At 57.2% G+C, this 26724-nt stretch overlaps 1 protein-coding gene across 1 annotated transcript; it reads left to right on the top strand.

The window, feature by feature from the left end:
• Positions 1-1078: 1078 nt before the first annotated feature.
• RALGDS (ral guanine nucleotide dissociation stimulator) lies at positions 1079-25464 on the top strand. Its single transcript, XM_086475593.1, has 18 exons — positions 1079-1264; positions 18742-18852; positions 19398-19591; positions 19977-20051; positions 20226-20419; positions 20804-20925; positions 21086-21301; positions 21431-21534; positions 21881-21965; positions 22678-22755; positions 22854-22940; positions 23250-23282; positions 23514-23635; positions 23813-23908; positions 24049-24250; positions 24475-24834; positions 24976-25090; positions 25289-25464. The coding sequence occupies exons 1-18, from the start codon at positions 1079-1081 to the stop codon at positions 25462-25464; spliced, it is 2556 nt and encodes an 851-aa protein (XP_086331719.1).
• Positions 25465-26724: the final 1260 nt, after the last annotated feature.

Raw genomic sequence — 26724 nt, 5'->3', positions numbered from 1 at the left:
GCCCTGCTGTCCCCCAGGAGTCTTTCCTGGAGTCCCTGCTGGGCCGAGCGCAGCTGCCCTGGTCCCTGCTCCCTCCCTTTGCCCACGCATCGGGCGCCTGGCCCGGGGAAGGGGTCAGGCCCTGCTCCCAGCACTGACTCGCTGCGTGGCCTTGGTCACATCCCTTCATCTCCCTGGGGGACGCTGCCTGTCACCCCCATGGGGCCGTGACCGTGTCACCCCTTAAAGTCCAGCAGTGGCGAGGGAAGGGCTGGGCAGTGCTCTGCGCACACACGGCGCTGTTGGCAGGGGCCTGAGCTCACGGGATGAGAAAAAACTTGTCTGCTCAGACAAAACCACGTGCTGTTAATACTCGTGCGCTTGAATTTAATACTTCCTCCTTGGGTGGCGGTGTGGGAACCCCAGACCTAGGTGCTGTACCACCAACCTTGTGGTGGCACAAGGATCCTCTTCCAGGGCCCCTTCGCTCCCTACCACCCCAGTTACCCCTCGGCGCTCATCCCTTCATCCAGCCGGGGCTCCGGCGAGCATCGCCCCCCCCCCCCCCTTTCCAGCCCCACTCTTCCCGGCAGCTCCGTGTCCCCGCCACCCGCGGCTCCCACCCCGTGGGGATTTTTTTTGTGGGTTCTTGGGGTTTTCACAGCTCGGCCGCCTGCCGCGGCTCCCTCTCGGTGCCCGCCCCCGCCTCCTTTCCCGCGGGGGCCGGGCCGTGCCGAGCCGGGCCGGCCCCCGGGGGCGGGCGGAGGTTTGCGGGAGGAAATCCAGCGCCTGGTTTTTGCAGCCTCGCCGGCTCCGTCCCGGTGACATCAGGCAGGCTGCTGGGCGGCGGGGGCGGCTGCGGGCTCCCGGTGCCTGCCCCGCTCCCGCAGCGCCTTCCCGGGCCGCTCCGCCGCTCCCATTACCCCACCGAACCGCCTGCTGCGGTTCCCCACCCCCTCCCCGGGCATCCATCCCCCGCTGCGGCTTCCCCCACCCCGGACATCCGTGTGTGTCCCCACCACCACCCCCCCCGGGTATCCCGGGGGCGCTGGCGGGGCCGGCGGCGGAGCGCGGGGCCGGGGATGCGGCGGCGCTGCCCATGGTGAGCCGCCGGCGCCCCCCGCCGCACCATGGCGCCGCGCCCGCCGCCCCCGAGAAGATGTTCGAGGGTTGCCGGCGGGCGCGGAGCCTCTGGGGCGGCGTGAGGCTGGAGGTGGCCGGGGAGAGCAGCCCCGTGGTGCTGCACAGCTTCACCCAGCTCGACCCCGACCTGCCGCCGCTGGAGGTGAGTGGCGGGGATGGGGATGGGGATGGGGATGGGGATGGGGGGGTTGGTGGGATGGAGGCGTCGCTGCTGGGATGAGTTGCGGGAGGGGTTCAGCACGGAGAAGGGCCTGGCGCACACCCCTCGCTGGTTTGGGGTTCGGGAAGGGGACGGCGGTGGGCAGGCTGCTGTACGTAGCGCTGGTTCATTTTATTTCATAAACGGGTGCCCCCCCCCGCTTGATCTTCTCGCCGTGTGTCCTGGCGGGCAGGCTGCCAGACTCTGCTGGGAGAAACCGAAGAGATGCTGTCCCTCCAGACAGCCGGGGAAGGGGACAGATTGCTAAAACGGAGGGCTTTTAATATTTTATTTGAGACTCTTGCCTGCTCGAGGCAGGAGCCTGCTCGCATCTGAGCTGCTTGTAAAGGCTCCAGGCTGGTCCAAACCACAAAAGTGTCCTCTGGGAAGGTTACGGGCATCGGGAGGACTTTGCTGGAGGATGCGAAATATTTATGCTGCTTTGGATTCGTCCTCGGGCAGTTCAGAGTCAGACAGGTCCCCTGGAGGTCTCAGCCTGAGTGGTTTGTTGATGGCAGTGGCATGCGGAGGCACCCGAAACAATCTGAGTCAGAGCTGTGCCTTTTTTCTTGGTAAAAGATTATCACCTTTGGCGTGCCAGGAATGTCACTGATTCCGAGCAAACGATGTGTTAGGAGAGGCTCAGCTGGAGGAAGGTTTTGGCCTTCAGAGATGGTGCTTTCACCGCAGCATCCGAGCCCTGCGGGCTGGTGGTGCAGGGGTTAATATCAGCAAGGGTCAGCCGGTCTGGCTTTGCTGGGATTTAGAGCCAGCTGCAGATGTGCTTCTCTGCTCTGGATGCTTCCCGCTGGAGGGGGGCGGCGGAGGGGGGAAATCACCGCTAAAACCTTTTGGGTTGCTGTGCAGATATCCGGGGAGGGCAGCCAGCGTTTTGGGGGTGATGGCTCCTTCTCCCAACACTGAACGATCTCCCCCATAACCTGTGATGGAAAGTCTTGGTCAACCACGGACGGGAAGGGATTATCTCAAGCTCTGGCCGTGTCGGTTCGCCTCTGGCCTGGTGGCAGGGGCTCATCAGCTCTGCCGAGAGTTCATGAAAGCTCCATCCAGCTTATTTTCCCCCTTTCCCCTCCCTGCTTCTCCCTCCTGGGGGTGGGCGTACTGACATTGTTTGGAGTACATCATCTGGTTCGTGTTATGCCTGGCAGGAAGTCCAGCCTCTCCGGCCCGCTGCGCTCCGGGAGGCCAAGGGGCCGCGCTTTTGGCAGGGAGAGCAAGAGGAGTGGAGAGGAAAAGAGGGGGTGATGCGGCGTGCTGCTCTTACCCCAGGGCAGAGGCTGCCTGGCATGTGCGAGCCCCCGTGCACCCCAGCCGGAGAAGGCTCCGGAGCTCAGGAAAGGGTTTGGCAGCATCTCAGGCGACGGGAGCTGCAAAGGCAACGTCGCCGGGGCTGAGGGAGGCTCTGCGTGGCCACCGCAACGACTTGCAGGCAGATTTCTCCTTTCTCTGTGCCGTCTGTTTGCAAGTGATGGCAAGAGAAGGCGCGTCCCGGAGTGGCGTGTGGTGACCCGCTGCCAGCCGAGCAGCTTTGGGATGCTCGGAGAGCTGCTAACCTCTGGTGTGCTCCCGTGCGAGGGCCTCCACGCTGCTCCCTAAGCCCCGCCGGATGGGCTGCGCTTTCTGGCGTCGCAGGGCACGACATGAGAGTGTCAGCGTTGTCACAGCTGTCCTGGCAGCAGCCTGCCGTGGTTGTAGCCCTTGGGTAGGGTTACTCTGCAAGACGCAGGCTGGGAGGAGAAGGCAGATTATTTGAATAAGAAAATCCCCATAACCATCAGCGTTTTGCTGCTCCAGTCTCCAGGTCCCTGGTGGGAGCCTGGGGCTGCTGCGGCCAAAGGGCTTCCTGGGCTCGGCGTGAGCTGGGACAGAGCTGGTTTTGGTGGCGCTGTGCCATCTTATGGGGTGGATGGTCCGATCCCACAGGGAATAGAGGGGCGGGTTGCAGGGAATGCGGATCTCGTTTTCTGCTCCTTGGCCGAGCCCCCACGGATGTCAGCAGGGCAGACCTTTGCCTGTATCCCACAGCAACGGTATCGATCGCGATCACCCAGGCATCGCTTTGAGGTCCTACTCGGGGTCTCATGGCCACGTGTTGCCAAGTGTTCTTGCCGCGATTTTAACCGCAGGGAACGGAAAATTTAAACTGTCTCAAGTGAGGGATCAACAGAACAGCTTTGCAGACCTTTTGCTTGGACCTTTCCAGTGCCAATCCATCCCAAATCAGCGAGTGTCAATCCTTCCTGTCCAGCCACAGCTGCAAAGTGAATTTGGTGGCCCTTCTCCTGGTCCTTGCTGGACAAGCAGGCCATAACACCCCTGCAGGTGACACAGACTGAAACTTCCATAAGGCTGAAGTTGCTGAACCTCTAGACAAGCGGCTGGGCTGACGCGTATCAAAAAAAAGCTTGTGCTCTTGCTATTCTGCCTCTATTTGTTTTCTGAAAAATTAGGAGATTTTTAGTTGCTAAACACGTCCTCAAAAACTTCAGTTGCTCAGCCCAGATGCCTTGGAGGTCAACGCTTGTTCTTTACAGCTGGGAAGGAGGCAAGGGAGGGGCAAAGATAGCTCTTAAAAGCCTTTTTCTTTTGGCTTCCTTTGGAATAAGATCCTTTTCTCCCAGCCTGTTCTCCTCCCCCAGGCACAACCTGATATGCCCCTTGCAATTTGCCGGATGAACATCATCTGTTGGTATTTCTTGGATGGGGACCTACCTTCTGGCTCCCTTCCAGAAAGGTTTGGAGCCGGTGGTGAGGCCGGGAGCAGGCTGAGGTACTGGTTGTTGGTGGCTGCTGCAGGGTGGGAATAACAGAGGTGGGAGGGATTTTTTTATTATTGTTTGATATGGTTAGAGAGAAGTTGGAGAGAGGTTTCTAAATGTGTTTGTATAAGGATCGTGTTACTCAGAGGCTGCTGTGCCATGTTTCCATAGGGGTGGAAAACCCTCCAGTACTGGGATCTTGCTGTGAGGTTTTAGTGGATTTAGTACCAGACTGGCAGCCCTGGAAACTGAAATCTTTGTTTATCCACAGGCTGGATGGGCACCCCCCAACCACGGCCACCCCTGCACCTCGGCTTCGCTCCCGTGGCTCCCTGCAACAGGGGAGGCAGGAGGTCCTGTGCTGCAGCTCGGCGTGCTTCAGGGCCCCCCACATCACACTCTTGCTCTGCTACGGGCATTTATTTTCTAGCTGTCAGGGTGGGGTTACCGGGCAGGGGCAACTAAACGCAGCCTTGGAGGTTTTCCACGCTTCCCTGTGCCTGATTTTGGGGTGCAATGGGCGAAAAGAGCACCAGGCTGGCTGTGCCTGCGGGGATGGGTCTCGCTCAGCCGGCACTGCTGTTTCGGAGCTGGAGTGTCCAGCTGTGCCCACCCCACAACTGGGACCAGAGCACAGCCTGGTTTTAGGGCCATCTGAGTTGGTCCGGCCATAGGAGGGGCTTCGCCACCAGCAGCTCCTCCGTCACCCTTTCTGGCTCTCTAATTGCCAGCCGCTCTGTTCCCTGAGGGATGTGTAATGGAAGGAGCAGAGAGCTTATTTAGGTCACTCTAGACCACATTGAAAGGCTGGGCATCCCCTGCTCTACGCCGTTATCTCCAGAGCTGCCTAGTGCCTGGCTTTCAAGCAGACGTGTTCCTTTTATTTAAATATATACTTGCAGCAGGGCTGTTTCAGTTCTCAGATATTTCTTCATCTCCCACGGACCCAGCAAGAGGGGGGAAAAAAATGTCGTTGCTAAGGAGCGGGATTTGGATACAAAGCTGGCCGAGCTGCTGGCGGGGGGCCCGGGGGGCTCCAGCGCAGCTCCTGGCGGGTCAGAGTTTGCGCCTTGCTTTGGTGGGATGGCACTGCAGGGGCTGGATGGGGGCGATCGGGATTTGAAGCATCATTTGGGCCTTGGGGAGAAAGCGGAGTGGTAGGGCTCATCCCCTCCATGGACTGATTTGTTTATGCCGTGTGTGGTGCTGGGTTAGACTCAGCAGCAGCATCCTTGGCCTGTCCAAAATGTGTGTTGTTCGCTGCAGGGGTCTGTGAGACCTTCACTGTGCAGCGAGAAGCATCTGGTAGGCTGAAAGGTGAGGCTGGGATGAGGGCTGAGGCGAGGAGGGACTTGGTACCCAGGGAGACCTGTTAAGCATCGCACTGAAATTGTATTGCAGCCTCCGGCTGGAGCGTGCCTGCCTGGGGAAACTGGCAGCGGGGGAAGAATGGAGCTGTTTGGCTGCTTCAGTTGTTGGTTTGTCTCATTCCTGTCCCCATGCGGGGACTCACCTGCACACAGCAGCAGCCCCAGCCCTCCTGGCTCACGGAGCTTCAATAAAGATGCATTTGGACTTTGCTCCGGCGTCGTTAGGAAAAGGGAGCGCTGAGCTCCGGCATGGAGTAATCCCGGCTGCTCCCCGAGGGCTCTGCCTCGCAGTCGGCGGGCTGAATGGGGACACGGGGAGGGCATCGGAGCAGGGGCAGAGGTGCGAGGGTGCTGGGCGGCCAGCTTTGCTCCCGTGTAATCTGGTGTTTGCAGAAGGGCTTTTGGGGATGGGCCTTTTGTTCTCTTGACACCTGGGAACAGGCGGCAGGAAAGTCCTTTCCTAAATCTCTGCATGGGCCGTGCCGTCGCAGGGGCTGCAGCGAGCAAACGCTGGTCCCCTTCGGTGCAGTGAAGCGGTGACTCTGCAGCGCTAAAACCTCTGTCCCTCTCTGCCTGATTTTGTTTGGTTGGGTTTTATGACGTTACGCAAATAATCTCTTAAAGTTTTTGGTGACATTCCTGGGGCTCCATTGGTACAGGTGCTTATAGGGCAGCTGAGGGTTTCTCTCTAGCATACCTGAGGGTCAGTGGTTATGTGACAGCTAAATGTCAGTGGAGATTATGCACACGCAGAGGCACGTGCGTGGCCCGTTTCACTTGCATAGCTCGACAGCAGCGAGTTTGTTTTCATTACACAGTCGGTATTTTGGTGAGCCCTGCTGTCAGAACGCGGGGATGGGGAAGGGTATCTTCCCGCTCCGCACGTGGGGTGCCGGGTGCCCGTGCAGCGGGGCCGGTGGGCAGAGCCGCCTGGCGAGCCCTGGGGTCGGCGGAGGCAGGACAGGGCTGGCTCCTGCTGCCAGACACCAGCGAGTCCTCGGAGCTGACAGGGGAGGAAAAAAAGTTGTTTTAACTTGCAAGCAGAGCAGATTGGAGAGGAAACTCATCGGAGGCAACTTCATCTGGAATGCTGAGGCATTATTTTTAAAGTGGCTTTTCTTTCTGCTAACCACACTTGAACAAACAGCAGCTGAGCTGAGGGCCTGTGTGGAAACCTGCTTTTCAAAGGGCTCGCTACCCGTCTTACCAGAACTCCTTTTCATGTGATGGAGCGAAACCACGCAACCTTTCCCTGCTCTTTGCAGTGGTTGGATCTCCATGGAGACTCGCAAGCTGAGAGCCTGCCCTAGGCTCGCCGCTGGCTCGAGCAGGCGTTTTCGTTTGTGAGATGATGTGTTTGGTTTGGGTTTGCCTCTTAGAGTTGGAGCTAACTTCAGGAAACCATCGTTTAGCCAAGCTGGGCAAAGCGAAGCATGTCACCCAAGACCGGCAGGGCGAAAACTCGGCTGTGGGAAGTGAACAAGGATGCTGAAGCGCACACCTTTGTGTGGTCGGGGAGTTCAGGACCTCACCTTCCAGTTTAGGCCAAAACCACAGGGATTTTGTTCAAAGACGCTTGCCTAAAAGGCTCAGCTGGTGGCCTGCTGCCGGCAAGGTCTGGCTCCGTGCATCGGAGCAGCGGCAGAGCCGGAGGACCTGGGGGTGTGAACTGGGGCTGATGGTGTCACCCCCATTCCTCCCATGCTGCGACCCCAGCGATCACTGCAGACTTTTCAGAGCAAGGCTAATGTTCCGTTTGGTTTATCGTCTTAAAGCAGCCCCGCTTTTCTCCAGACGTTGCTTTTTGTTTGCTTTTGATTTATTATTATTATTTTTTTAATGGACATTTGGTCCCAGCTGCAGTTCTGCTGGTCAGGACCCCTTGGCCGGCTCCCCGTGCTGAGCAATGCGTCAGCGGTGCCCGTTGCTGGTGACCGTCACCGTGATTACTGGGTTTCTAGACAATGCGGTTTACTCGATTCAGTCCCGGTTGCGACACTGAGAACTGGCATTAACAGACCCAGCTGGTCCCTCCCTCGCAGCGTGCTGGGGGTGACTCAGAGCGTAGCTATGGCTCACGCCAGTGTCATAACAAACACTTATTCCCTGAGGTGCTTCTTGGGGGGACGGGTCGCTATCCCACAAAATCCGTCTCTCCCAGTCCTTGTTCCCATGGATTTCAGCGTGTTCCTCAGCACAACTCAGCTCTGTTTGTGGCTTGACCTGTCTTAGTCCAGGCCATGGCAAAGGAAAGGAGCTGGGGGGCAGGAGGGTGGGCACCTCTGCCCTCTTCACACTGATGCTGCCCCATGGTCGTTGTGCGCATCAGCTTTTTGGGTATCCCAGGGTTTGTTCCCCAAAATAATTTTGCATGGGAGGGTGAGCTGCAGGGATGTTCACCTGCCGCTGGTAATCCCAGGGAATGAACAGGGCAGGGCAGGAACAGACGAGTCAGGGTGGGAGCGTGCCTGTACTGGCTCGCCAAAGTGCCGTGGCCAAGAGGAACAGGCTTCCTTGTGTGGCGTTTTACCTGCCATGGAAGAGCTTTAGTAGCGTGAGGGAATGTTTGCCTGCAAATGCTTGCGGTGACCCAGTGCCGGGTTGAAATCCAGATGCCCGGTGTCCCCGAGCAGACGCAGGTGTGCTGCTGCAGACGCTGGTGCGCCTTCGTCGTCAACCATCGCTGGGAAACGCCTGTGTCTTAACTGGCAGGAGAAAACACAGTCACAAAAGCCTGTGCTGAATCAGGGTAGGTGGGAAAGTGGAGCAACCCTGGGCGAAGCTGCCTGCTCTCTCCCCGGGGTTCGGCCAGCCCCTGATGGAGGGTTGGCTGCCCCTGGCTGATGCTCGCACACGGTCTGCAGCAGGACCTACACCTACAAGTGCAGGGCTGAGGGTCCGGGGAGGGAATTCATCCCACCACCCCAGCCGCCTGTGCCCTGCCTGGACACACGCGTTCCTCGTACCGCAGCCGCTCTCCACCCTCTGGATGTGAAGGATCCGGCACACCCAGTGCTTGGGGCAGGGCCCAGGTCCAAACCTCACTGCTTGGGCTCCTGGCGTGTTCAGACAGTTGACAACAGCTGGATTATTATATTTTTTTTTTTCAGTTATTTTTTCCCCAAAGGTGCCAATTAAACTTAAGCTTTCAGTTACTTCAGCTGTGGAAATCAGACTTAGTTAACCGAGCATCCTGATTGCAGGCCCCCAGGTGTCTGCTTGTTGCCTCCTGCCTCTGTATCTGCTTGTATAGCACCTACTGCTTCGTTGACACCTATTTAAGTCATGCTCTTGGAGGTGAGATTTTCTTGATTACAAAGCAAAAGTGCTCGCTCTTCCCCCTTCCAGCTTCCCACGGGCGCCCCAGGGAGGGGAACAAGTCAGAGGGGACGATCCAAGAGGTGAATCTCTCCCAGCCCTTCCCTGGAGCGAAGGGGATGGCCCGAGACCTGCAGCTGGGATGCGGTGGGACGCGCTGGGGCTGCGGGTGTCAGGAGGAGGTTGGGACGAGACGGACCTCGGCGCGGGGCAGCCCGGGAAGCATGCCGGCAGCAAATGGAGGCGTCCGACGTCATCCCGGCCGGGTGGGAGTCGGGCGCGAGGGGCATGGCCGGAGAACAAAGGCTCGCATTTATTCCTCCCGTCCTTTCACCCGCAGCCCCTCGCTGCCTCCCTGCACTGGATTGTTCCTGCATTTTCTCTGCTTCAGCTGTTTACTGGGTCACCCTGATGCAGACACGCACACAAAAGAACGAGCCATACAGCGAGTCTGTTCCTGTGCCACCGGCACCACGAGCCCCTCTCCGGCCCCGGGGAGCACAGTGGCGGCATTGAACCGGGCTGGGAGAGCGCCTGAGCCTGCCCTGCTCTGGGGTCAGGGCGGGCCGGGGGCATCTGGAGCCCCCCGGGCATCCTCGTCTGTGCAGGCTGGGGCGATAAGTACGTAAAGGGTGAGCATCAGGAGGATGGAGCTGGGCTCTTCTCGGTGATGTCTAGTGATAGGACAGGGGGCAACGGGTGCAAGCTGGAGCACAGGAGGTTCCACATTAACATAAGGAAAAGCTTTTTCGCTGTGAGGGTGACAGAGCACTGGAACAGGCTGCCCAGGGAGGCTGTGGAGTCTCCTTCTCTGGAGACATTCAAAACCCGCCTGGATGCATTCCTGTGTGACCTGCTCTGGGTGGTCTTGCTCTGGCAGGGGGGTTGGACTAGATGATCTCCAGAGGTCCCTTCTAATCCCTCCCATTCTGTGATTCTGTGATGGTATTTTGGGGAGGGGGCCCTGAAAGTTCTGGGCTTACCAGCTTTGCCCACACTTCAGTTGCACCAGCTTCAATGGAAGGAACATTAAGTTGGCGTCAGGCAGTGTAAGCACATGGGTGGACACATTTATTTCACAAAGCCTTATTTTGGTTCAGCTTATCTAAGCTAAGGATGTGCCTGAGCTAAATCAAAATTAACCTTGTTCAAATTGAAACGAAGGGTGACGGCGCAGTTACCGTAAGCCAGACTGCAGCCAGACAGGGCCGTGGCTTTTGGGCAGCCTCCAATTTGCTCACCCCAATCTGTGCACCTTCAAAATGACAGAAAGATGGGACTCTTGCTTTCTCTTTCCCCCCCTGCCAGCTACAGCAGGTGGGTTGCTGCATAGGCAGCCGTTTACAGCCTATCCAGGCTGCTTGGGAACGGTGTGTGGCGAAACTCCCTGGGAATATCGGCCTGGGGCCGGTGGGATGGTTGAGCGTGGCACGAGGGGCTGAAAGCCACCTCCTGGGTCTGGGCTGATGTTTTACACCTGGCAGTTGCCGGAGCTGTCGTCGTTGCCCTTCCTGCATACCCCACATGCCTTGCTCATGCCGCAGGTGTGTGCCCAGGTGTGCGCTTCCTTCACGCGTGTCGGGTACATGCCGGGGGCGAGGGGGAGGTTTGGCAAAAGAAACTGGTTTTAGAGCAGCTGGTGCTTCTTAAAATTTTTTTTTTGGCTGTCTGGACCAGGCTACGAGCTGAGAGCAGGAGATTATTTATTCAAGGCTTTGTGATTCTGAGGATGTAAAGGCTTGACTTTTGGGATAGATGAACTCACTAGCTTGCAGGTGCTGATACGTGCCAGGGACGAGCGTTGCCCTGGAGTTGCAACAACGAACAAGTCTGTGTGTTCCGGTCAACACGTGCTTAGACGTAACTGACGTTTCAGGAGTGGCCATACCCATCGGTTTCAAGGTACGTCAGCTCTGAATGCCGACCCGATCGCCATCCCTTTCCGTGTACATACAGCAGTGCTGGCTGCTGCAGAAATAATGCACTCGGTGCAAAAGCACCCTGTTTCAGCAGTGGAATTGATAGAGTAACATTAGGTCAGGCTTGAGCTGTGACCTCTTTAGGGGACACCCCCTGTTTTTCTTCACCTTTGAACAGGCACTGTAGAGCTGTCATGTCGCCCATGACTTACAGGTGCTACTGTACACACACAAATAATCCATTTTTGAACTTGTTTCAGTTTTTTTGCAGATTTTTCTGTTCCAACTTGGTGAAATACAGACCTTTATTCTGAGCTGAAATGGCTTACTATGAGACACAATCTTTATTTACCCTTACAGAGTAATACGTATTAATTTTGTATACACCAGTTTTCACCAGTCACGTCGTTCTGGTTTCACTTCCAGTAATTACCCTCTGGGCTCTAGGCGAGTTTGTAGCGGAGCAGTTGCTCTGTAAGCGGCGGCCAGCTGCGTCCCTCGTATGCAAGCCTGGCTCTGCGTAGGCGTTGGCGCTGAGCAGGGATGCTGCCGAAACGCACGCCGAAGCGATCACGAACACAAAGCTAAGGACTGTGGAGCAAGAGCTAGAACTGCTGTGTCGGCGGGATCATTTTTTCCATCACTTAGAGAGGAAGCAAAACCTGCTGCACTCAGTTTCCTTCTAACCTTCAGCAGCCTGCAAAGGGAGCCCGTCCCGTCCCGGCCCCTGGTAGGAAGCACGGGGGAAGTCCTGCTTTGGTCGTCTTTGCACATAGGGTGCAAATGTCTGGGTAGAGGCGCTGGTGGTGTTCTGAGCTCCGGGGTGTAGGAGACACAGGGTTTGGAGTTAAGCAGTTGTCTCTGGCACTGCCAGTTGCTGATGGAGTTTGCTTTTCCCTGGGGAGTCCCCCCTAGCAAGGCTGCTCCCCCAGCACCTGCATCACCCCTGCGTCCGGGGGCCTGATCCTGCCCCTTGGAGGCCAGCGGCGATGGAGTGGACACGGAGTCTTTGCAGATCTTCAACTCTTGATTTCCAGACCATAAAAAGAGTGAAAAAGTCCCTACGTGTGGGAAGGCTCTTAGTTTTCTTTAAAAGCAAAACAAAAGGAAATGGGGGAGGAATCCTGTGTATCTGCTCTGTCTCGTTTCTGGACCCGAGTGCTGAGCTCCTAATCCTCGCTCCAGCCACTGACTCACTGCATGCGAGTCACAAGATGCCTTTGTAACCGATCTGCCAGCCGCTGCTTTCTCCTCTTCCGAAGCCATGACGGTGGAGAAGGCTGCCTTTGAATATTGTCTCTAACCCCTCTGGGTTACAGACGCAGGATTGGACCTGCTGTCAGTCTTGGGCAGCCCTAGGCCCCGAGGGAGGAGGTGTAAAATCCCCCCAAGAGGCAGATACGGGGTGTTGTGCCCTCTCCCTCTGCCCCATCCTGCTCCCCGGGAGTGCAGTGGCACTGGGTGATGCACAGCTCCGGGGCTGTTCCCCACGGGTGCTGGGTGCAGCTTTCCCTGCTGAAACACCTGAAGCAGCGTGAAAGTGGAGCTAAGGGTGTCAGGAAAGCCGGTGGCAGAGCCCAGCAGCTGATGGGGCGAGAACAGGCGCTCAGCTGTCGCCACTGTCTTGGTGTCCTGGCAAAAACACACCCCTTTCATAGCGGGTTTAAGTTTAGTTTCTGGCTCTCTTTCTGTTCTTTTCCTGTTTCCCCCTTTGTCGTTATGTTTTAATGGGCTGTTGGAATAGGTCCTGGTTTGAGGCGGCTCTGAGCAGGCAGGAAGGAAGGCAGAGAGTGTTGAAAACCCAAAGGAGTCGTGTCCCTCTGCCTGATGTCTCTGTGCAGGGAGCAGTGCTCGGGGCAGGGGCCGGGTGCAGCCGAGCCGCGGCCGGGGGCTCGAGCTCCATCTGCAGCAAAGGGATCACGGCTCGGGGAGAAACGTGGCAGTGGGACATCGACTTGCCTGAGGCCAGCGTTGGCTGGAGAGAACCGCTGTACCCCAGCGCCGCCATGGTCATCACTGGGGTGGTGTTTGGGAGCAAGAGTGCTCCTGCCCTCGATGGGGCTGCTAAGCCAAAGCACGTGCCGTGTGTCACCGGGGTAGGCAGACACCAGCACGGGCACCTTTCCTTTCCCCGCACACAGGGGATATTCGGCAAGTTCCTTGCCAGCTTCGGGTAGTCTCTGTAGCCTTCCTGAGCATGGCAGGGGGAAGGAAACTGCCCATGAGTGTGAGAAGCAGACGGGACAATCCCGACCGACAGAGCCATGGGGGGAACATCCACCACGGGGCTTTTTCCATGGAAGTCCCCGTGAGGAACGGCGTTGTGCTGCGTGTGCTTATTTTGGATGTGTAGGACAGAGGGTACTTCTGCTTTTGCGGTCTTTATCTTCGGTTTACGGAACTGCCGTTGTTTTCCTTTCGCTAGATGGGGGTGGCTTTTTTCCTATTTCCTTTTACATAATGTTGTACACTTTACATAAGAGGCCCCAAAGTCGCTGCTCTTTGTTGCATGGGTACAGGATTCGCTCCCAAGAGCGAAACGAAAGTTAACTTGGGGCTTGTGTCAACCGTGGAGGACGCAGACATTGGCAGAGCAGTTTTCTTTCATTTCTGGAAAGGCCCGTTTCATGTTGCTGGTGGGAAGGGGTTGTTCTGAGAAAGGACTGGGGATTGTAAAAACCAAACCCCCACTTTCTGTTTCTGGCTTTAGCAGCTTTCATCAAGTCCTTTCGAACTTGTGCAAACGCGGAGCTTCAATGAGAAACTCCTGGTGATGTCTCTGAGGCTCAGCTCTGCCTTTTCTTGTCTCTTTAGCCAGCGAGTGTTAATTCCCAACAGGCGCATGTTCCCGCCTTCCCACGGGCAAGGTTAGCGTCTGCTTCTCTCTTGTGGCTGGTGGCAGTGGCCCTTTGAAACCATGGTGCAAAGATACTCCCCATGTTGTGTTCTGCCATGTCTGTAGAACAGGCATTTTGTGTAGCCCAGCTGAAAGGGAACAGAGTAACACAAATATCTTGATCTTTAAACCAGCTGTTGTCCAGGGAGCATCAGTAAAAGCACTTTAAGCAGTTTTGCCTCTTCCACGTGTGCTGAAATTAATACCTTTTTCCAATAACAGTTCATTATTTTGTGTCTTTGGAGGCCAATGCGCTAACCCAGGGCACGTGGGACCAGAGCTCTTAAGACCTGGTAATTGTTGGATAATTGTCTGTGTGTAACATGCAGGGATGCTGTCATGCTCACACTTAATCCTGTACTTTGCTTCTGACTTACTAAAACCACCTTTGTGACTGATCTCAAACGCTTTCTACAACGCAGATCCCTAGCCAATATTTTGCTTTGCTGTTTGGCTTTTGCATTTTCCCCTCCTTTCAGCTGGCGAGAAGAAAGGAAGGCAGATTCCCTGCTGCCTGGCTCCTGCGAGGGTCCCTCGCGCCGCAGCCCTTCCTCCAGGCTCGCGAACCTTGGCTACGTATTAGAGCTCGTTATTAATCTCCGTGTGAAGACGTGGAGTTCGACACCACGCTGTGTACTAGAACATTCACCAGAGAGTAGAAGAGTTTATTGCACGGAGCAGGAATTCCTCCCTGGTGTAGTCACCAACGCTTTGAACTGTCGGTGGGGAGCTCTCACGCAGCCCTGGGCTATCTGCAGTTGGAAGAGGCGGTCTCTAAAACCAGGCAAGCCATCTGGTGCAGACCTCCAGTTTCATATTTCAGGGGATGAACTCCTGCAGAGTTCACTTACGTCTGCTTTTGCAAAAGCCTCCCACTCTGCAGAACCGGGTGTCTGATACTTCTAAGTTAAACGTGGTTTTTGCTCGTGCCCCTCCATTGAGAGGCCTTTTTCCTGCTGCATGGAGCGGGATTGCACGCTGAGCTGGAGAAATCACGGTCAAATGTTCATTTTCTACGTCTCCCCTTTTTTTGGTGCCCATCGGGAAAGGTGTTGGATCTCGCTTTCTGGGGTGCTGAGTCCCTCCTCTATGAGTTTGGTGGAAGGTGCAAACGCGGTAACCATCACCATGCTCAGAGTTAGCGCTTTCACAGAAAAGCTTTGCTGAACCTTCTTGCAGACATTTAAAGCGCTGTCTGGGCCTGTTGGATGCACCTCTTCTACCAAGGCAATGCAGTAAGCGGAAGGGACTGTTCAGCTGTGTCTCTGCCGTGGTGCGGTGCTCCGTTATTCAGGTTGAACCACTGATGAAGGAGGGTTTGCACGTGGGTGCTGGGCTGCGCTTCTGCTGGCTGAGGCCCAACTCACGTTCCCTTGTGCTATGGGGGGCAGAAAACTCCCACAGATGCGTAGGGCAGGCAACGGGGAGCGGTGATATTTGCCACCATTTGTCTGTCAGAGCTCTTCAGAAGACGTTCATCTTTGGTTGACTTGCTAGAAACCCTGGTGTGAGTGTCAGACTTAGGATTGCAGCATTCTTGGTGTCTGGCACGTACAGAAGCTGCAGGTCAAGGTTTTGTGTCTCTCCCAGCCCTGCTCCCACCCTGTGTCTGCTCATCTCCAAAGGGAGAAACGTGCGTTTGGTGCAGGTGTTGGAGCGGGACTTCACTGGCTCCGTCCTGCTGCTGCTTTTCGCTTGGTTGGTTTTTAACCAACATGTGTGGAATGCACAATCAGCATCTTGGAGAAGCAGCAGTAGGAAAGAGGAAGCTCACGCAGAATATAAATAGCCAAATTTTAGAATGTACCAGTGTAGCAGCTCGCCTGGCTCTTGGCATGAGCCTGGGTGAAGACTGCTGAGAAGCTGCGTACTTTGTGTGTGGTTTGCAAAGGGGGAACTTTGGGGGATATCGCACAAGTCAGCAAGACAAAAAATGAATGAATGACAGTTTTGAATATGGGAAGGAAATGAAATTTGCTTCTACGCACAACAACTGGGTGTATCCTCTGCACGTGACATGAAATAGAGTGAAAACCCCTGCGCAGTTATGGCAATACTTTCCACTGTAGTTTGCACAGCAGCTGCCAATGATTCATGGATTGATCCTGGGACATTTTGTCCTCTCATGTGATTTGATTTCTTTATTAATTTAATTGCATCTTAGCAAGCATCTGATTTTTCTTGATATTTGTGTCTGGGGTTTATAACTGCCCAGCCAAATCTATTTGCTGGGTTAGACTGTACAGGGGTCTGGTCCTGCTGGACCCAGAGATTTTCTCCAGCCCAAAGTCAGCGTAAGTGGAAGATACGCAGGGTAGGGCTGATCTGCAGTTGGGTGATAAAGAGAGAGCCTGGGAGAGCTGATGTGAGGCACTGTTGGTAGTGATCCCCCTTCCCTATCGCTGCCCCTTGGGCAGTGGGCTGGCGCGCTCAAGAGGCATCTACTGCTGTCGCTTCTGGAGGACAGCCCGTAGCTGTGGGCACCAGGGTCTGATGGGCTCTGTGGACAAACTAGGAAGAGCTCCCACAGCTTTTCTTTCTTTTTGTTGGAAACAACATCTGTAGGTGGAAGAAAGACAACTTGGCTGACTTGAGCTCGAGTTCAGTACCGTCACTGTAGATGGCTGATCCAGAGCAGGCGCGAGGCTTTAGCAGCGCCAGCAGCTCTTTCCCGAGGTTGTGCCAGTCCCCCCGATTCCCAGCTAAGGGGGCTTTGCTTGGGGGGTCGGGGGTGACTCACCTGGGGTAGGAGCACCTTGTTCCTCTGAGCTTTTGGTGGAGAGAGGGAGAGGTGATGGGGGAGAAGCCCAGCTCTCTCAGCAGTGGTGCCTTTAGCTATGTACCAAGCTTGCCTTCTCCTTGCTGATGTGTTTAAACGGCTTCGTCTTCCCTGTGCTGTGGCCAATGTCATGGGTGGCCGCTCTGGCGGGGCTCCCAGCGTGGATGTGATGTGGGGCTGCAGAGGAGCGGGGAGTAGGGGTGGGCTCAGGGGCTTGTTCGTGCCCCTGTCAGTGTCTGGGCTGTGTGGTGCCAACCATGGGGGCTCAGGGCTGCCAGTCTGCCTGTGCCTGGGCCAGCTAAGCTGGGGAGAAGGTGGGCTCAGATCTGCACTACCCCCAGCAGCCGACACTGTCAGCCCAGGAGATTTATGGAGGCAGGAGGAAGGTGTATTTTCATGTCATGCTGACTAGGAAGGTGCAAGGCACGCCGTGCTGGTGGGTGAGTGCCTTTTCCGTTCTTGAAATTCAGACCTGTTTATACTTGAACAGAAGTTTATCCCATAATTTATCCCAGAGCGTAGAACAAGAGAGGGACTGACGCAGGTGTCTGGAAGGATGTCTGTCTGTCCGCTGCCTTGTGCGGGTGCTGTCGGGGTTGGTCTGGAAGCCAGTGAATCCCAGGAAAGACTTTTGATGTTCACAGCACAGCTGGCGTTAGGAGCCTCACAACCCCTCGAGCTTCAGCAAACCAAACCTCCCCATAGTCTGGCACGAAGTGAGAAGAGCAGGTTCAGCAGAAAGTGAGGAAGAAGTCCAGTAACCCTGCCCAGGGGGATTCTCTGTCCTCGTTCATTATAACCATGAACGAGAGGCTTTTTAAAAGTTTTCTCTTTACTCTTTGAGCTGGCTGTGGTTCCCTGCCTTAATTCCTTGCTAATAACAAGCACTTGACTTGAGCAGGGTATGATAACAGCGCGGTGACCGCTGCTGTGATGGTGATGATAAAGGAAGGTGGTTAAAGAGCATGTTAGGTTCAACTTCGATACGTCAGCTCAGGGTCGTGTTCAGCGCTTTCTGCCCCGTTTCTCTTGGGATGTGCAGCACTACCTGAAGCCGGGGCCCTGGGTATGGCTCTTGCCACGTTCACGAGGAGCAGTTTGGGAGGAGGATTTTTTTGCAGGGAGCAGCAGGATCCTGGGTCTCCCTACAGCAGCTTCTTCCCCGGCGAGCCCTGCATTGTTGACATTGCTCAGGGGGTTTTTTTGTGCTCCTGAGAGGCAGATTGCAGGGAAAGCCGTGGGCTGGCTCTGGACCCTGGCTGGCAGTGTGATAGGCAGGAGGGACTTGTCCCCAAACCCCTGCACCCCAGCTCGTGGTCACCTCCCCCTGCTAACTGGCTTATTGCTTTCGGGCATTTTCCCCATCTGCTGAGCAGTGGGTTTTGCCACGTGTTACACCGTGTCCCGCCATTTGGCGTGGGGGATGGAGGATGGGGGAGATCCCCGCGGTGTTTAAAAGGATCTGAATAAATCCTCTTAAGAGAGGCACTGACTCAGCAGAGCGTGGTGAGAGAGGAGGAGGAGGAGGAGGGAACCAAATTGTCCTTGTGGGGCTGGAGCCGCCAAGCCCGCGCTGGCATGTGGAGCTGGGGGAGGCGTGTGCCTGGGGACCTACCCCGAGAAGCATCCCCTCTTCCCTCACCAAATTTTAGGTGGTCTCCATCCCCCAGAGCAGAAATGTGACCTTATAGCTGAGTCGCTCTGTGGCCCGGAGGTGCCTGTCCCCAGGGATGCAGGGACCTGTCCAGGCTGTGCCCAAGCCCTCCCTGGCACTGCTCCTGGGGTTTCCCCCCAGCTTGGAGCTCCCCCCTTGGATTTCTGCCTCGTGTGCATGGCCAGCACTGCCGAAGCTTGCGGGCAGCTTGGTTTCACCGTTATTATTTATTACCGAAGGCGCGCCGAGGTGCTCAGATCCCGCAGGGGCAGATTACTGAGATGACAGTCAGACCTGGCGGCAATGTCACCTTACGGGAAAAGCAAAGGCTCGGCAAGGGGGAAGCAGGCGGGGCTGGGTGCCGGGGGGTGCTGCCACCCGTCCCCCTCGCTGCCCGGTGAGGGGTCCCTGCTCTGCCCGGTGCTGGCACAGCCTGGGTTTGCAGAAGGGCTGAGACGTGGAGCAGACAGAGAGCAGTGTCCCGAAGCCCTGGCTCTGCCTGTGTGCAGGCTCAGGTGGGCCCAGGGTTAAGCTGGCTGGAAAGACTGGTGTCTCCTGGTTTGCATTTCTGGGCAGGTGAGGGAGACTCTCGCTGCCTGCCCGCTGTTGCCTTTGGCTTGCCGGGATGCCTTGTACGAGCCCACAAGAGCCTCTGCCACGCTTTACTCTCCTTATCTTATGGTGCATCTTGTCCTCCCGTGCAGAGCTCCACACAGGAGATCGGAGAAGAGCTGGAGGATGGTGTGATCTACAGCATATCGCTCCGGAAAGTGCAGCTCCATCACACGGCCAACAAAGGGCAGCGATGGCTGGGGGTAAGCTGGGGGCTCTGCCAGCCTTCTGCCCCGGGGTGTTTGCAGGTGTTTCCCTGCCAGAGACACGGTAACCAGCTATCAAGGCTTGGCAGGGTCAATACCAGCCCGTGTTTTGCCCTCTTCTTGCTCCCCCATACACTCCTGTCCTGGGGGGTCCTTCCAAGCCCTATCTGGGAATCACATTTATTTGGGAGAAAGGGCGTGGGAACCTCTGCTGGCCTCTGCCCCATGGGAAAGGGCATGGGAGAAACAATCTGAAGCCCGATTTTGCAAAATAGGGATTTGCATCTAGATTTTGGCAACCTTGAGGCCTTTTGTGGGATTTCCCAAATGCTCAAGTCTTCTCAGCAGGGTTGCTGGTATTTGGTGTCCAAGGAGACCCAGCTTCCCTTTCCCCAAGCCCGTCATGAGAGCCGCAGGCACTGTGGAGGGTCTGTGGTTCCAGCCTAGACCAAAAGGGTGCCTTGTGAAGCTGGTGGGAACGCGTGGCACTTGAACGTGTCTGTCTTCACCCAACCCACTGACTTCTGCTCCTGTCCTGGCAGTTTGAGAATGAGTCGGCCTTAAACCTCTACGAGACATGTAAGGTGCGGACGATAAAAGCTGGGACCCTGGAGAAGCTGGTGGAGTACCTGGTCTCAGCCTTCAAGGGCAATGACTCCACCTATGTCACCATCTTCCTGTGCACTTACCGGGCCTTTGCCACCACCAAGCAAGTGCTGGACCTGCTGCTTAACAGGTGAGGCTGCCCTGAGGCCCAGAACACAGCGGGGGGTGGCTGAGCCCCCTCGGCCAGGAGAGCCCCAGCATCTTCTGCTGCTGTGCTTTGGAGGGCTGATGGGCTTCTCCATCAATGTGAAGGTTTTGGGGCAGGGCAGGGAGGACACAACTTCCCAGAGAGCTGGAGCCCTTCCAGCTGGTAAGCTGCTGCGAGGTGGCCAGTGCTGGCTGCTTCCCTCTTCCCATAACGTGGGGGCTGTGGCAGAGTGGGGGGAGCAGGACCGTGTGTGGGAGGTTCATCCTGACCCCCTGGCAGAGCTGGGGGTGATGTGGAGGGAGAAGAGGCAGCGCTGAGACACAGCTGAGTCCAGGGTGCTCACTGCTTCCTCGCTGTGCCCCACCAGGTACGGCAAACTCCATGTGCAGGCGAATGGGGACCATGCCAGGCACGCTGTGGACGAGAGGATGGAGCTGAAGAAGTAAGTCTGACCGTGCTGTGGGTGGGTGAAGAAGAGAAGGGTGTCTCCGGTTGATAGATTCTTAGTTCTTGTCCCAGGCTGTTCCTGGTGCCTGGGGTGTCTTGGGGTGCTCATGGGTTTCTCGTGGCATCCAATTCTCACGCAGGCTTGCCTGTGTTCCCCCTCTCCCTGCAGCACCATCTCCTCCATCCTGGGCGCCTGGCTGGACCAGTACTCAGAAGATTTCCGCAAGCCCCCAGACTTCACCTGCCTCAAGCAGCTCATCTCCTACGTGCGCCACAACATCCCCGGCTCTGACCTGGAGCGCCGAGCCCGCATCCTGCTGGCCCAGTTCCAGCAGCATGAGCAGAGCGAGTCCGAAGCAGAAGGTGGGGTCTTTTCCCTGCTTGCAGGGGGTCGTTTGGGGCTGCAGGTGGAGAGAGTGCTACTGGTTGGCACTGAGGGTCTCCAAAACCTCGAGTCTTGCCACATGGCTGAACTCTGCCTGCATTTACGTGGAGGTACACCGGGAAGCTAATCCAACTGAACTAGAAGTGGGATTTCTAAGTAGGATTAGCTAATCTGCCTTTAATCCTCTGCAGACACTTGCATCCAGGTTTAAAATGACTATCCTTTTATCTGAGCCTCGTTTCTCGAGGTGCGAAGCCAGAATTAAGAGCCTGGGAGGTGGGATGTGGGTGCCCGCAGGGGGCTGGCGTGGGCCCCGGCATGTGGCAGCGCTGTGGTGCTCAGCTTTGTGCCGTCTCTCACAGCTGTGGACCATGGCAGCTGCACCTTCCAGCTGGTGGAGGAGAACGGAGACGGGGATGGGAAGCCGGATTTCCTCTCCTTCTCCCCAGAGATGGTGGCAGAACAGTTTACGCTGATGGATGCAGTGAGTATTCGTTTGACAGCCGGGCCGATGGTGCTGTGCCCACCTGCTACCTGCTGCTCTGGGCACAGGGCTGTCTCTTCCCTTCCATCTTTTCCTCTTGGCCCGTTCCTTTCCCAAAGGGACTCCAAAGAGACCCGTCTCCATCTCTTTTATCTTCCAGGAGCTGTTTAAGAAAGTGGTGCCTTACCACTGCCTGGGCTGTATCTGGTCCCAGCGAGACAAGAAGGGCAAAGAGCACCTGGCGCCCACCATCCGTGCCACGGTCTCACAGTTCAATAGCGTGGCCAACTGTGTCATCGCCACGTGTCTTGGGGACCGGTCCCTGAAGCCGCAGCAGAGGGCTAAAGTGGTGGAGCGGTGGATCGAAGTGGCTCGGGTAGGACAGCCAGCCGTCCTGCTCGCCTCCTGTCTCGGCCCAGGGCTGAGGTTTTGCGGTGTGCGAATCTCAGCAGATCCCTGGGCTTTCTTTAACACCAAGTCCTGTCATCTCCTTGTCTGCCCCCAGGAGTGCCGCATCCTGAAGAACTTCTCTTCCCTCCGAGCCATCCTCTCGGCTCTGCAGTGCAACGCCGTTCACCGGCTGAAGAAGACTTGGGATGAGGTCCTACGGTAAGCAGTGTCTTCTGGGCTCCTGGGCAGGTTTCAAGACGGAGGTTGTGCTGTGGCCCTTGAATGTATAGATGGGATCAACTCAGCTCCAGTATTGCCTCTCGGAGTGTGCCCAAAATCCAGGGACCAGCGTAAGGTGTCAGGGACCTAAGGAGGGTGAGGAGGTAAAAGCACCATCACCTCCTTCTCCTTTCCGTGCGAAACACCCTGGAATACCCCCAAACAGCAAGGCCCTGCTAGAGCTGTGAGCATGGCGGAGGTCCTTTGAGTGAGCAGAAGAGAGCTCAAGGAGGAGACCCCAGGGTAGCGCCGTTACTGACTCCCTGCTGTGTTTCTCCCTGAGCAGGGAGAGCTTCCGCACTTTCCACGAGCTCTCAGAGATCTTCTCGGATGAGAACAACCATTCGCTGAGCCGGGAGCTTCTCATTAAGGTATGGGGAAGCGGCACCCACAGCACCCTGTCTGGGGCAGGGAGCTTGGGCTGATGCTGGCAGAAGTTTCCACAGTGTTCCAGCCTGGTACTAGGCTGAAGCCCTGGCAGCGCTGCCGGGGTTGCAGGCGTGGGTGCAGACAGGGCGTGCTGAGTCTGGGAAGCAGGCAGGGGTTTCCGACCAGACGGGGCTTTCTGCTTCTCCGCCCAAAAGTCGTCATTGCCTGAGGCTCGAAGAGCCATTCAGCAAGCAGAGATAAGCGGTGGGATAGGATCCAGTGCACCAGGTGACGGCTTCTCCCCAGAGGCAGCTGCATTTTAACAGCCCGGTGCAAAGTCCTCTTGGTTTCAGGTGGGGTTGGAGCATTCGTGAAAGGCTGCCTCAAAAGGTGTCCTTCTTCCCCATGGAGCCTCTGCAGCTTCCCAGCCTAGCTCCGGTTTGGGGGCTGAGAGGACACAAAATGCAAAAGGGAACAAAACATTCCATTAAGGAGCTATTTATACAGAGCTGGAAATGGGAGCAGCAGCTCCTATTCACTAAGCCTCTCCTCCCTTTGAGCCATGAAAAAGCTCAGCTTTGATTTCCTGCTCTTCCCCTCCTCCCTCTTCCCTCAGCAAGGAAAGTTGCACCAATAAAAGCAGGGGTGAATTTTAGCTCGTCTATTAGTGCGGTTTCCCACCCGCGCTGATCCCCACCTCTTCCCACCATCCAGGAGGGCACGTCCAAATTCGCCACCTTGGAGATCAACCCAAAGAGGGCTCAGAAGCGGCAGCAACAGCAGCGAGAGATGGTGAGTCTGGCCCAGCCACCCCCATGCCCCCTGCCCAGCGGCTGCCCGGGCTGGTCCCGCTCTCTGCTGACGCTGGCTGTCCCTTGCTCTCCCCACAGGGCGTGATGCAGGGCACCATTCCCTACCTTGGCACCTTCCTCACGGACCTGGTGATGCTTGACACCGCCATGAAGGATTTTCTGGACGTATGTACCTCCATCTCAATCCTCTGCTGCTTCTCTTTCCTCTGCACAGCCGCCCCGGAGCTGATAAATGGAGTGCTGGTCCCCCGTGTGTCCTGTGCCCGACACTGCACCCTGCGCATCCTATATCCAGCACCGCACCCTGCGCGTCCTGCACATCCGCCTCTGTCAGCCCATGGAAATGGGATGCTCTCGCACTGCCCCTCGGCGGGGACACCCGCACTGCAGTGGCAGCGAGCCAGGGGGCAGGGAGGGGTGGGAGCAATATTTTTCTACCTGCTCCACACTGACATTCGGCTCCTTCTTTTCTAGGGCGGGCTGATAAACTTTGAGAAGAGAAGGAAGGTGAGAGCTTTGCCCTGGCAGAGGGTGGGTGGAGGAGGCTGACTTGGTGTAAGCCCAGTCTGTGCCACTCGCTTTGGGGTTGATCCCTCTCCTTTTTTTTGCTGTCATGTTCTTCATTTTTTTGGGGGGGGGCGGGGGGGAATTCTGGTCTCTGTGTGTGGAGCTGGGCTGATTGTGGAGGAGGCTGAGGCTGGCAAACGGATCTGGTCTCACAGCCTCCATTTGGTGCAGGAGTTCGAAGTCATCGCCCAGATCAAGCTCCTTCAGTCAGCCTGCAACAACTACAGCTTCACGCAGGAGGACCAGTTTGTGGACTGGTTCCACAGCCTGGAGCGGCTCAGCGAGGCCGAGAGGTGAGCGTGGTCTGGGGCTGTCTTGCCACCGGTGCATCGGGGGGTCCCACCGCTCATCTCCGGCTGCTGAGGGGCAGCTGCCCCATGTTCCGCGCCCTGCTCTGCTCCCTCGCCCTGCCGGCACGGTGCTCACCACGGCAGCCCGGAGAGCTCAAACCTTTGTTTCTCCCCTCCCAGCTACGGGCTGTCATGCGAGATCGAGCCGCTGTCGGAGTCAGCCAGCAACACGTTGAAGGCGAAGAAAAACACGGGCATCATCAAGCGATGGAGCGAGTGAGTCTGCTCGTCCCTGGGGGGATGCGGGGTGGTGGCGGGGTCCAGCGTGGGGCATCTCCGGCTGAGCGTTGGAGGGGACCGGGCTGGGGTGGCCGCTGTCCGCTCCCTTCTCACTTGCCCCGCGTCCCTCCTGGCAGCCGGCAGCCGCCGAGCACCGAGCCCTGCGCCAGCGGCAGCTCCCACTCGAAATCCTTTGACCAGCTCAAGTGCGGGCAGTACCTGTGCAGCGGGGATGCCACCGACTCCGTGAGCGTCACCTCCGCTGGCTCCAGCAGCTCTGACGTGGAGGAGATCAACATCAGCTTCATCCCCGAATCCCCCGACTGCCAGGAGAAGAAGGTACGGGGCAGCTCATGGAGTCTGGGCCTCCGGAGGCAGGTGCAGCCATCGGGTGGGGACTGCCCCACCTCTGCCCTGGGGCTGGGGAGAGTGGGTGGGGGGTCCCACGGGCTGTTTCTGACCCGCTGGGGCTAGGGAGGACCCTGCCCTTTGCTGCTCCAGCAGCGTGGCAGGGCTCTCGCGCCTCCGGCGGCTGTAGCCGTGTCGGTCCCCCATTGTCACAGGTCAGTGAGATCCCTCTGGCCTCCCTCCCCCAGCGCTGGTACACCCCGTCTGTGGCCGATGGAGAAGCTAAACCCACTGTGTCCTCCGCATCCCCTCTCCTCCCTGCCCTCCAGTTCTGGGAATCCACCTCCCTCTCCTCCCTGGACACGTCGGGCATCGGCTCGGGCTCCAGCAGTGCCTCGTCCTCTTCCGTCTCCTCCACGCCGGTGACGGCCTCCCGCACCCACAAACGCTCGGTCTCCGGCATCTCCAGCTACTCCTCCCTCTCGCTGCCCCTCTACAACCAGCAGGTCGATGACTGCTGCATCATCCGCGTCAGCCTGGCTGTGGACAACGGCAACATGTACAAGAGCATCCTGGTTAGTACAGGGCACCCGCGGTGACGCTGGGGAGGGGCGGCTCGCCCCGCTCAGATGCAGGCATGGCCCGTTTTGGGAGGAGATGGTAGGAGGCTTTGCAGAGTTTTGCACCCCCGGGTTGATAACGCTCTGCGCTTACAGGTAACGAGCCAGGATAAGACGCCGGTCGTTATTCGCAAGGCCATGGCCAAACACAACTTGGATGGGGATCGGCCTGAAGACTACGAGCTCGTTCAGATCATCTCAGAGGAGAGAGGTGTGTGCTGAGGTGTGGGGGGCTTTCCTGGGGGCTGTGTCCCCGGCTGGCCATGCAGCCTGGGCAGCAACGGGTCAGAGTTGGGCTGGGAAGTGACAGCAAGAGGGGTCCTAGCACCTGGGGACAAGTCTCAGTCCCACTCTGGACCCCTTTCAGGGAAAGGGTGCATAACTGACCCCCACCCTTGGTCACTTCCAGAGCTGAAGATCCCTGACAACGCCAATGTCTTTTACGCCATGAACTCCGCTGCCAACTACGACTTCGTGCTCAAGAAGCGGGGCTTCTCCAAGGGGGTGAAGATCAAGCACGGCTCCAGCTCCACCCTGCCCAGGATGAAGCAGAAAGGCCTGAAGATCGCCAAAGGCATCTTCTAGCCTCAGCCCCACTGCCACCCATCACCGACGGGGCCTTGGGGGCAGGCTGCTCCGGGTTTGGCTGCGGCCGGCCCTTGTGCCGCCCGGCACGGCGAGAGGAGCGACCCTCGCCCGCGGGGGATGGCCGTGCATCTCCCTCCTGCACCGAGAGCCGGGGCGCTTTGGCAACCGGTGTTGGCCTCCGCCTCTCTCTGCACAAGCCCCCGTTTCAATCAGGTCTTTTTTTTTTTACACAGGAAGGCAGCAGGGGGGGATATCTCTTTCTTTTCTTTTATTTTTTTCTTTTTTAACCTTCCACGGTGCGACACCAGTCCAGCCACCGGCCAGCCCAGAGCTGGAGCCCGCCTCTGCCGTAGGTGCCTTGTGTCCGAGCGAGCCGGGGAGCGGTGACTCGCAGAGGGGCCGTTCGCAAGGAGCAGAGCACGAACCGTCACCCCCGGGGCTGCCAAGCCTCCCGCAGGGTGAGGTGCTCTCCTTCCCGGCTTTCCTGGCGTTGTTTTACCTCCACATCCTTCCTCCCGGCGATACCTGGCATCGTCACCGCCGCACATCTCTGCCTGTCCTTCCCTTGGGAGAAGCTGCGGACGCCCCAGGCTGGGAGGCGAGCTGGAAAGGACGCAGCCCTGCACCGGTGCTCGGAGCCCTGGGGAGGAGGGCTGTGTCCGTGCCGTGATGGAGCAGGCACCTCGTGTTCTCGACGACTGGAAGCCTGCGTGGTCTCGCTCCTCTCCCCCATCCAGCGCATCCTCCAGCTGGATTTTGACGGCCCACGTTCAAACTTGCACCAAAGATCAAACGCCAGTGTCTCTTCTACCATCGGGGGAAGCTTTGGGCCGTGCCCCCAGCGCTGCCAGCCTAACGAGGAGGAGAGCAAACTTCTGTCTGAACTTCTGTAAATAGAGACCTTGGGTCTGCGCGGGCGGGCGAGGAGCTCGGGGTGCTCTGGGTGCCCGGCTCCCGCTGCCTGACCCATAGAAAGTGCCACTCACCTTGGGCTTTAACCGGACTTTTTCAAACACTGACCATGGGAGAAGCAGCAATGAGACTTTTTTTGTATAAAACAAAAAAGTTTACTGATTTTTTTTTTTTTTTTCAATATTTATTGGTTGTAAATAGAAGAGATGAACTTGTACATTTTACTAATCCAGCCTCCCCCTGCCCTGCAGCCCAGTCCCTCTCCTCTCCCCACCCTGGTATTTCAGGCTGCTGGGAGGGACGTTGGCAGCAGCAGTGTCACTCTGCCATGCTCGTGGGGTGCAG

The sequence above is a fragment of the Leptosomus discolor genome, chromosome 19 (genome assembly GCF_034619465.1).
Source record: "Leptosomus discolor isolate bLepDis1 chromosome 19, bLepDis1.hap2, whole genome shotgun sequence".
Taxonomy (NCBI): Eukaryota; Metazoa; Chordata; class Aves; order Leptosomiformes; family Leptosomidae; genus Leptosomus; species Leptosomus discolor.
Note: the sequence above shows the minus strand (reverse complement) of the source record. Positions and strands in the feature narration are given on the sequence as shown.

Coding starts and splice junctions, on each gene's coding strand:
- RALGDS (XM_086475593.1), top strand. CDS start 1,079: ATGGTGAGCCGCCGGCGCCCCCCGCCGCACCATGGCGCCGCGCCCGCC. Junction 21,302..21,430: donor GGTGGATCGAAGTGGCTCGG/GTAGGACAGCCA, acceptor GTCTGCCCCCAG/GAGTGCCGCATCCTGAAGAA. Junction 25,091..25,288: donor GATCATCTCAGAGGAGAGAG/GTGTGTGCTGAG, acceptor GGTCACTTCCAG/AGCTGAAGATCCCTGACAAC.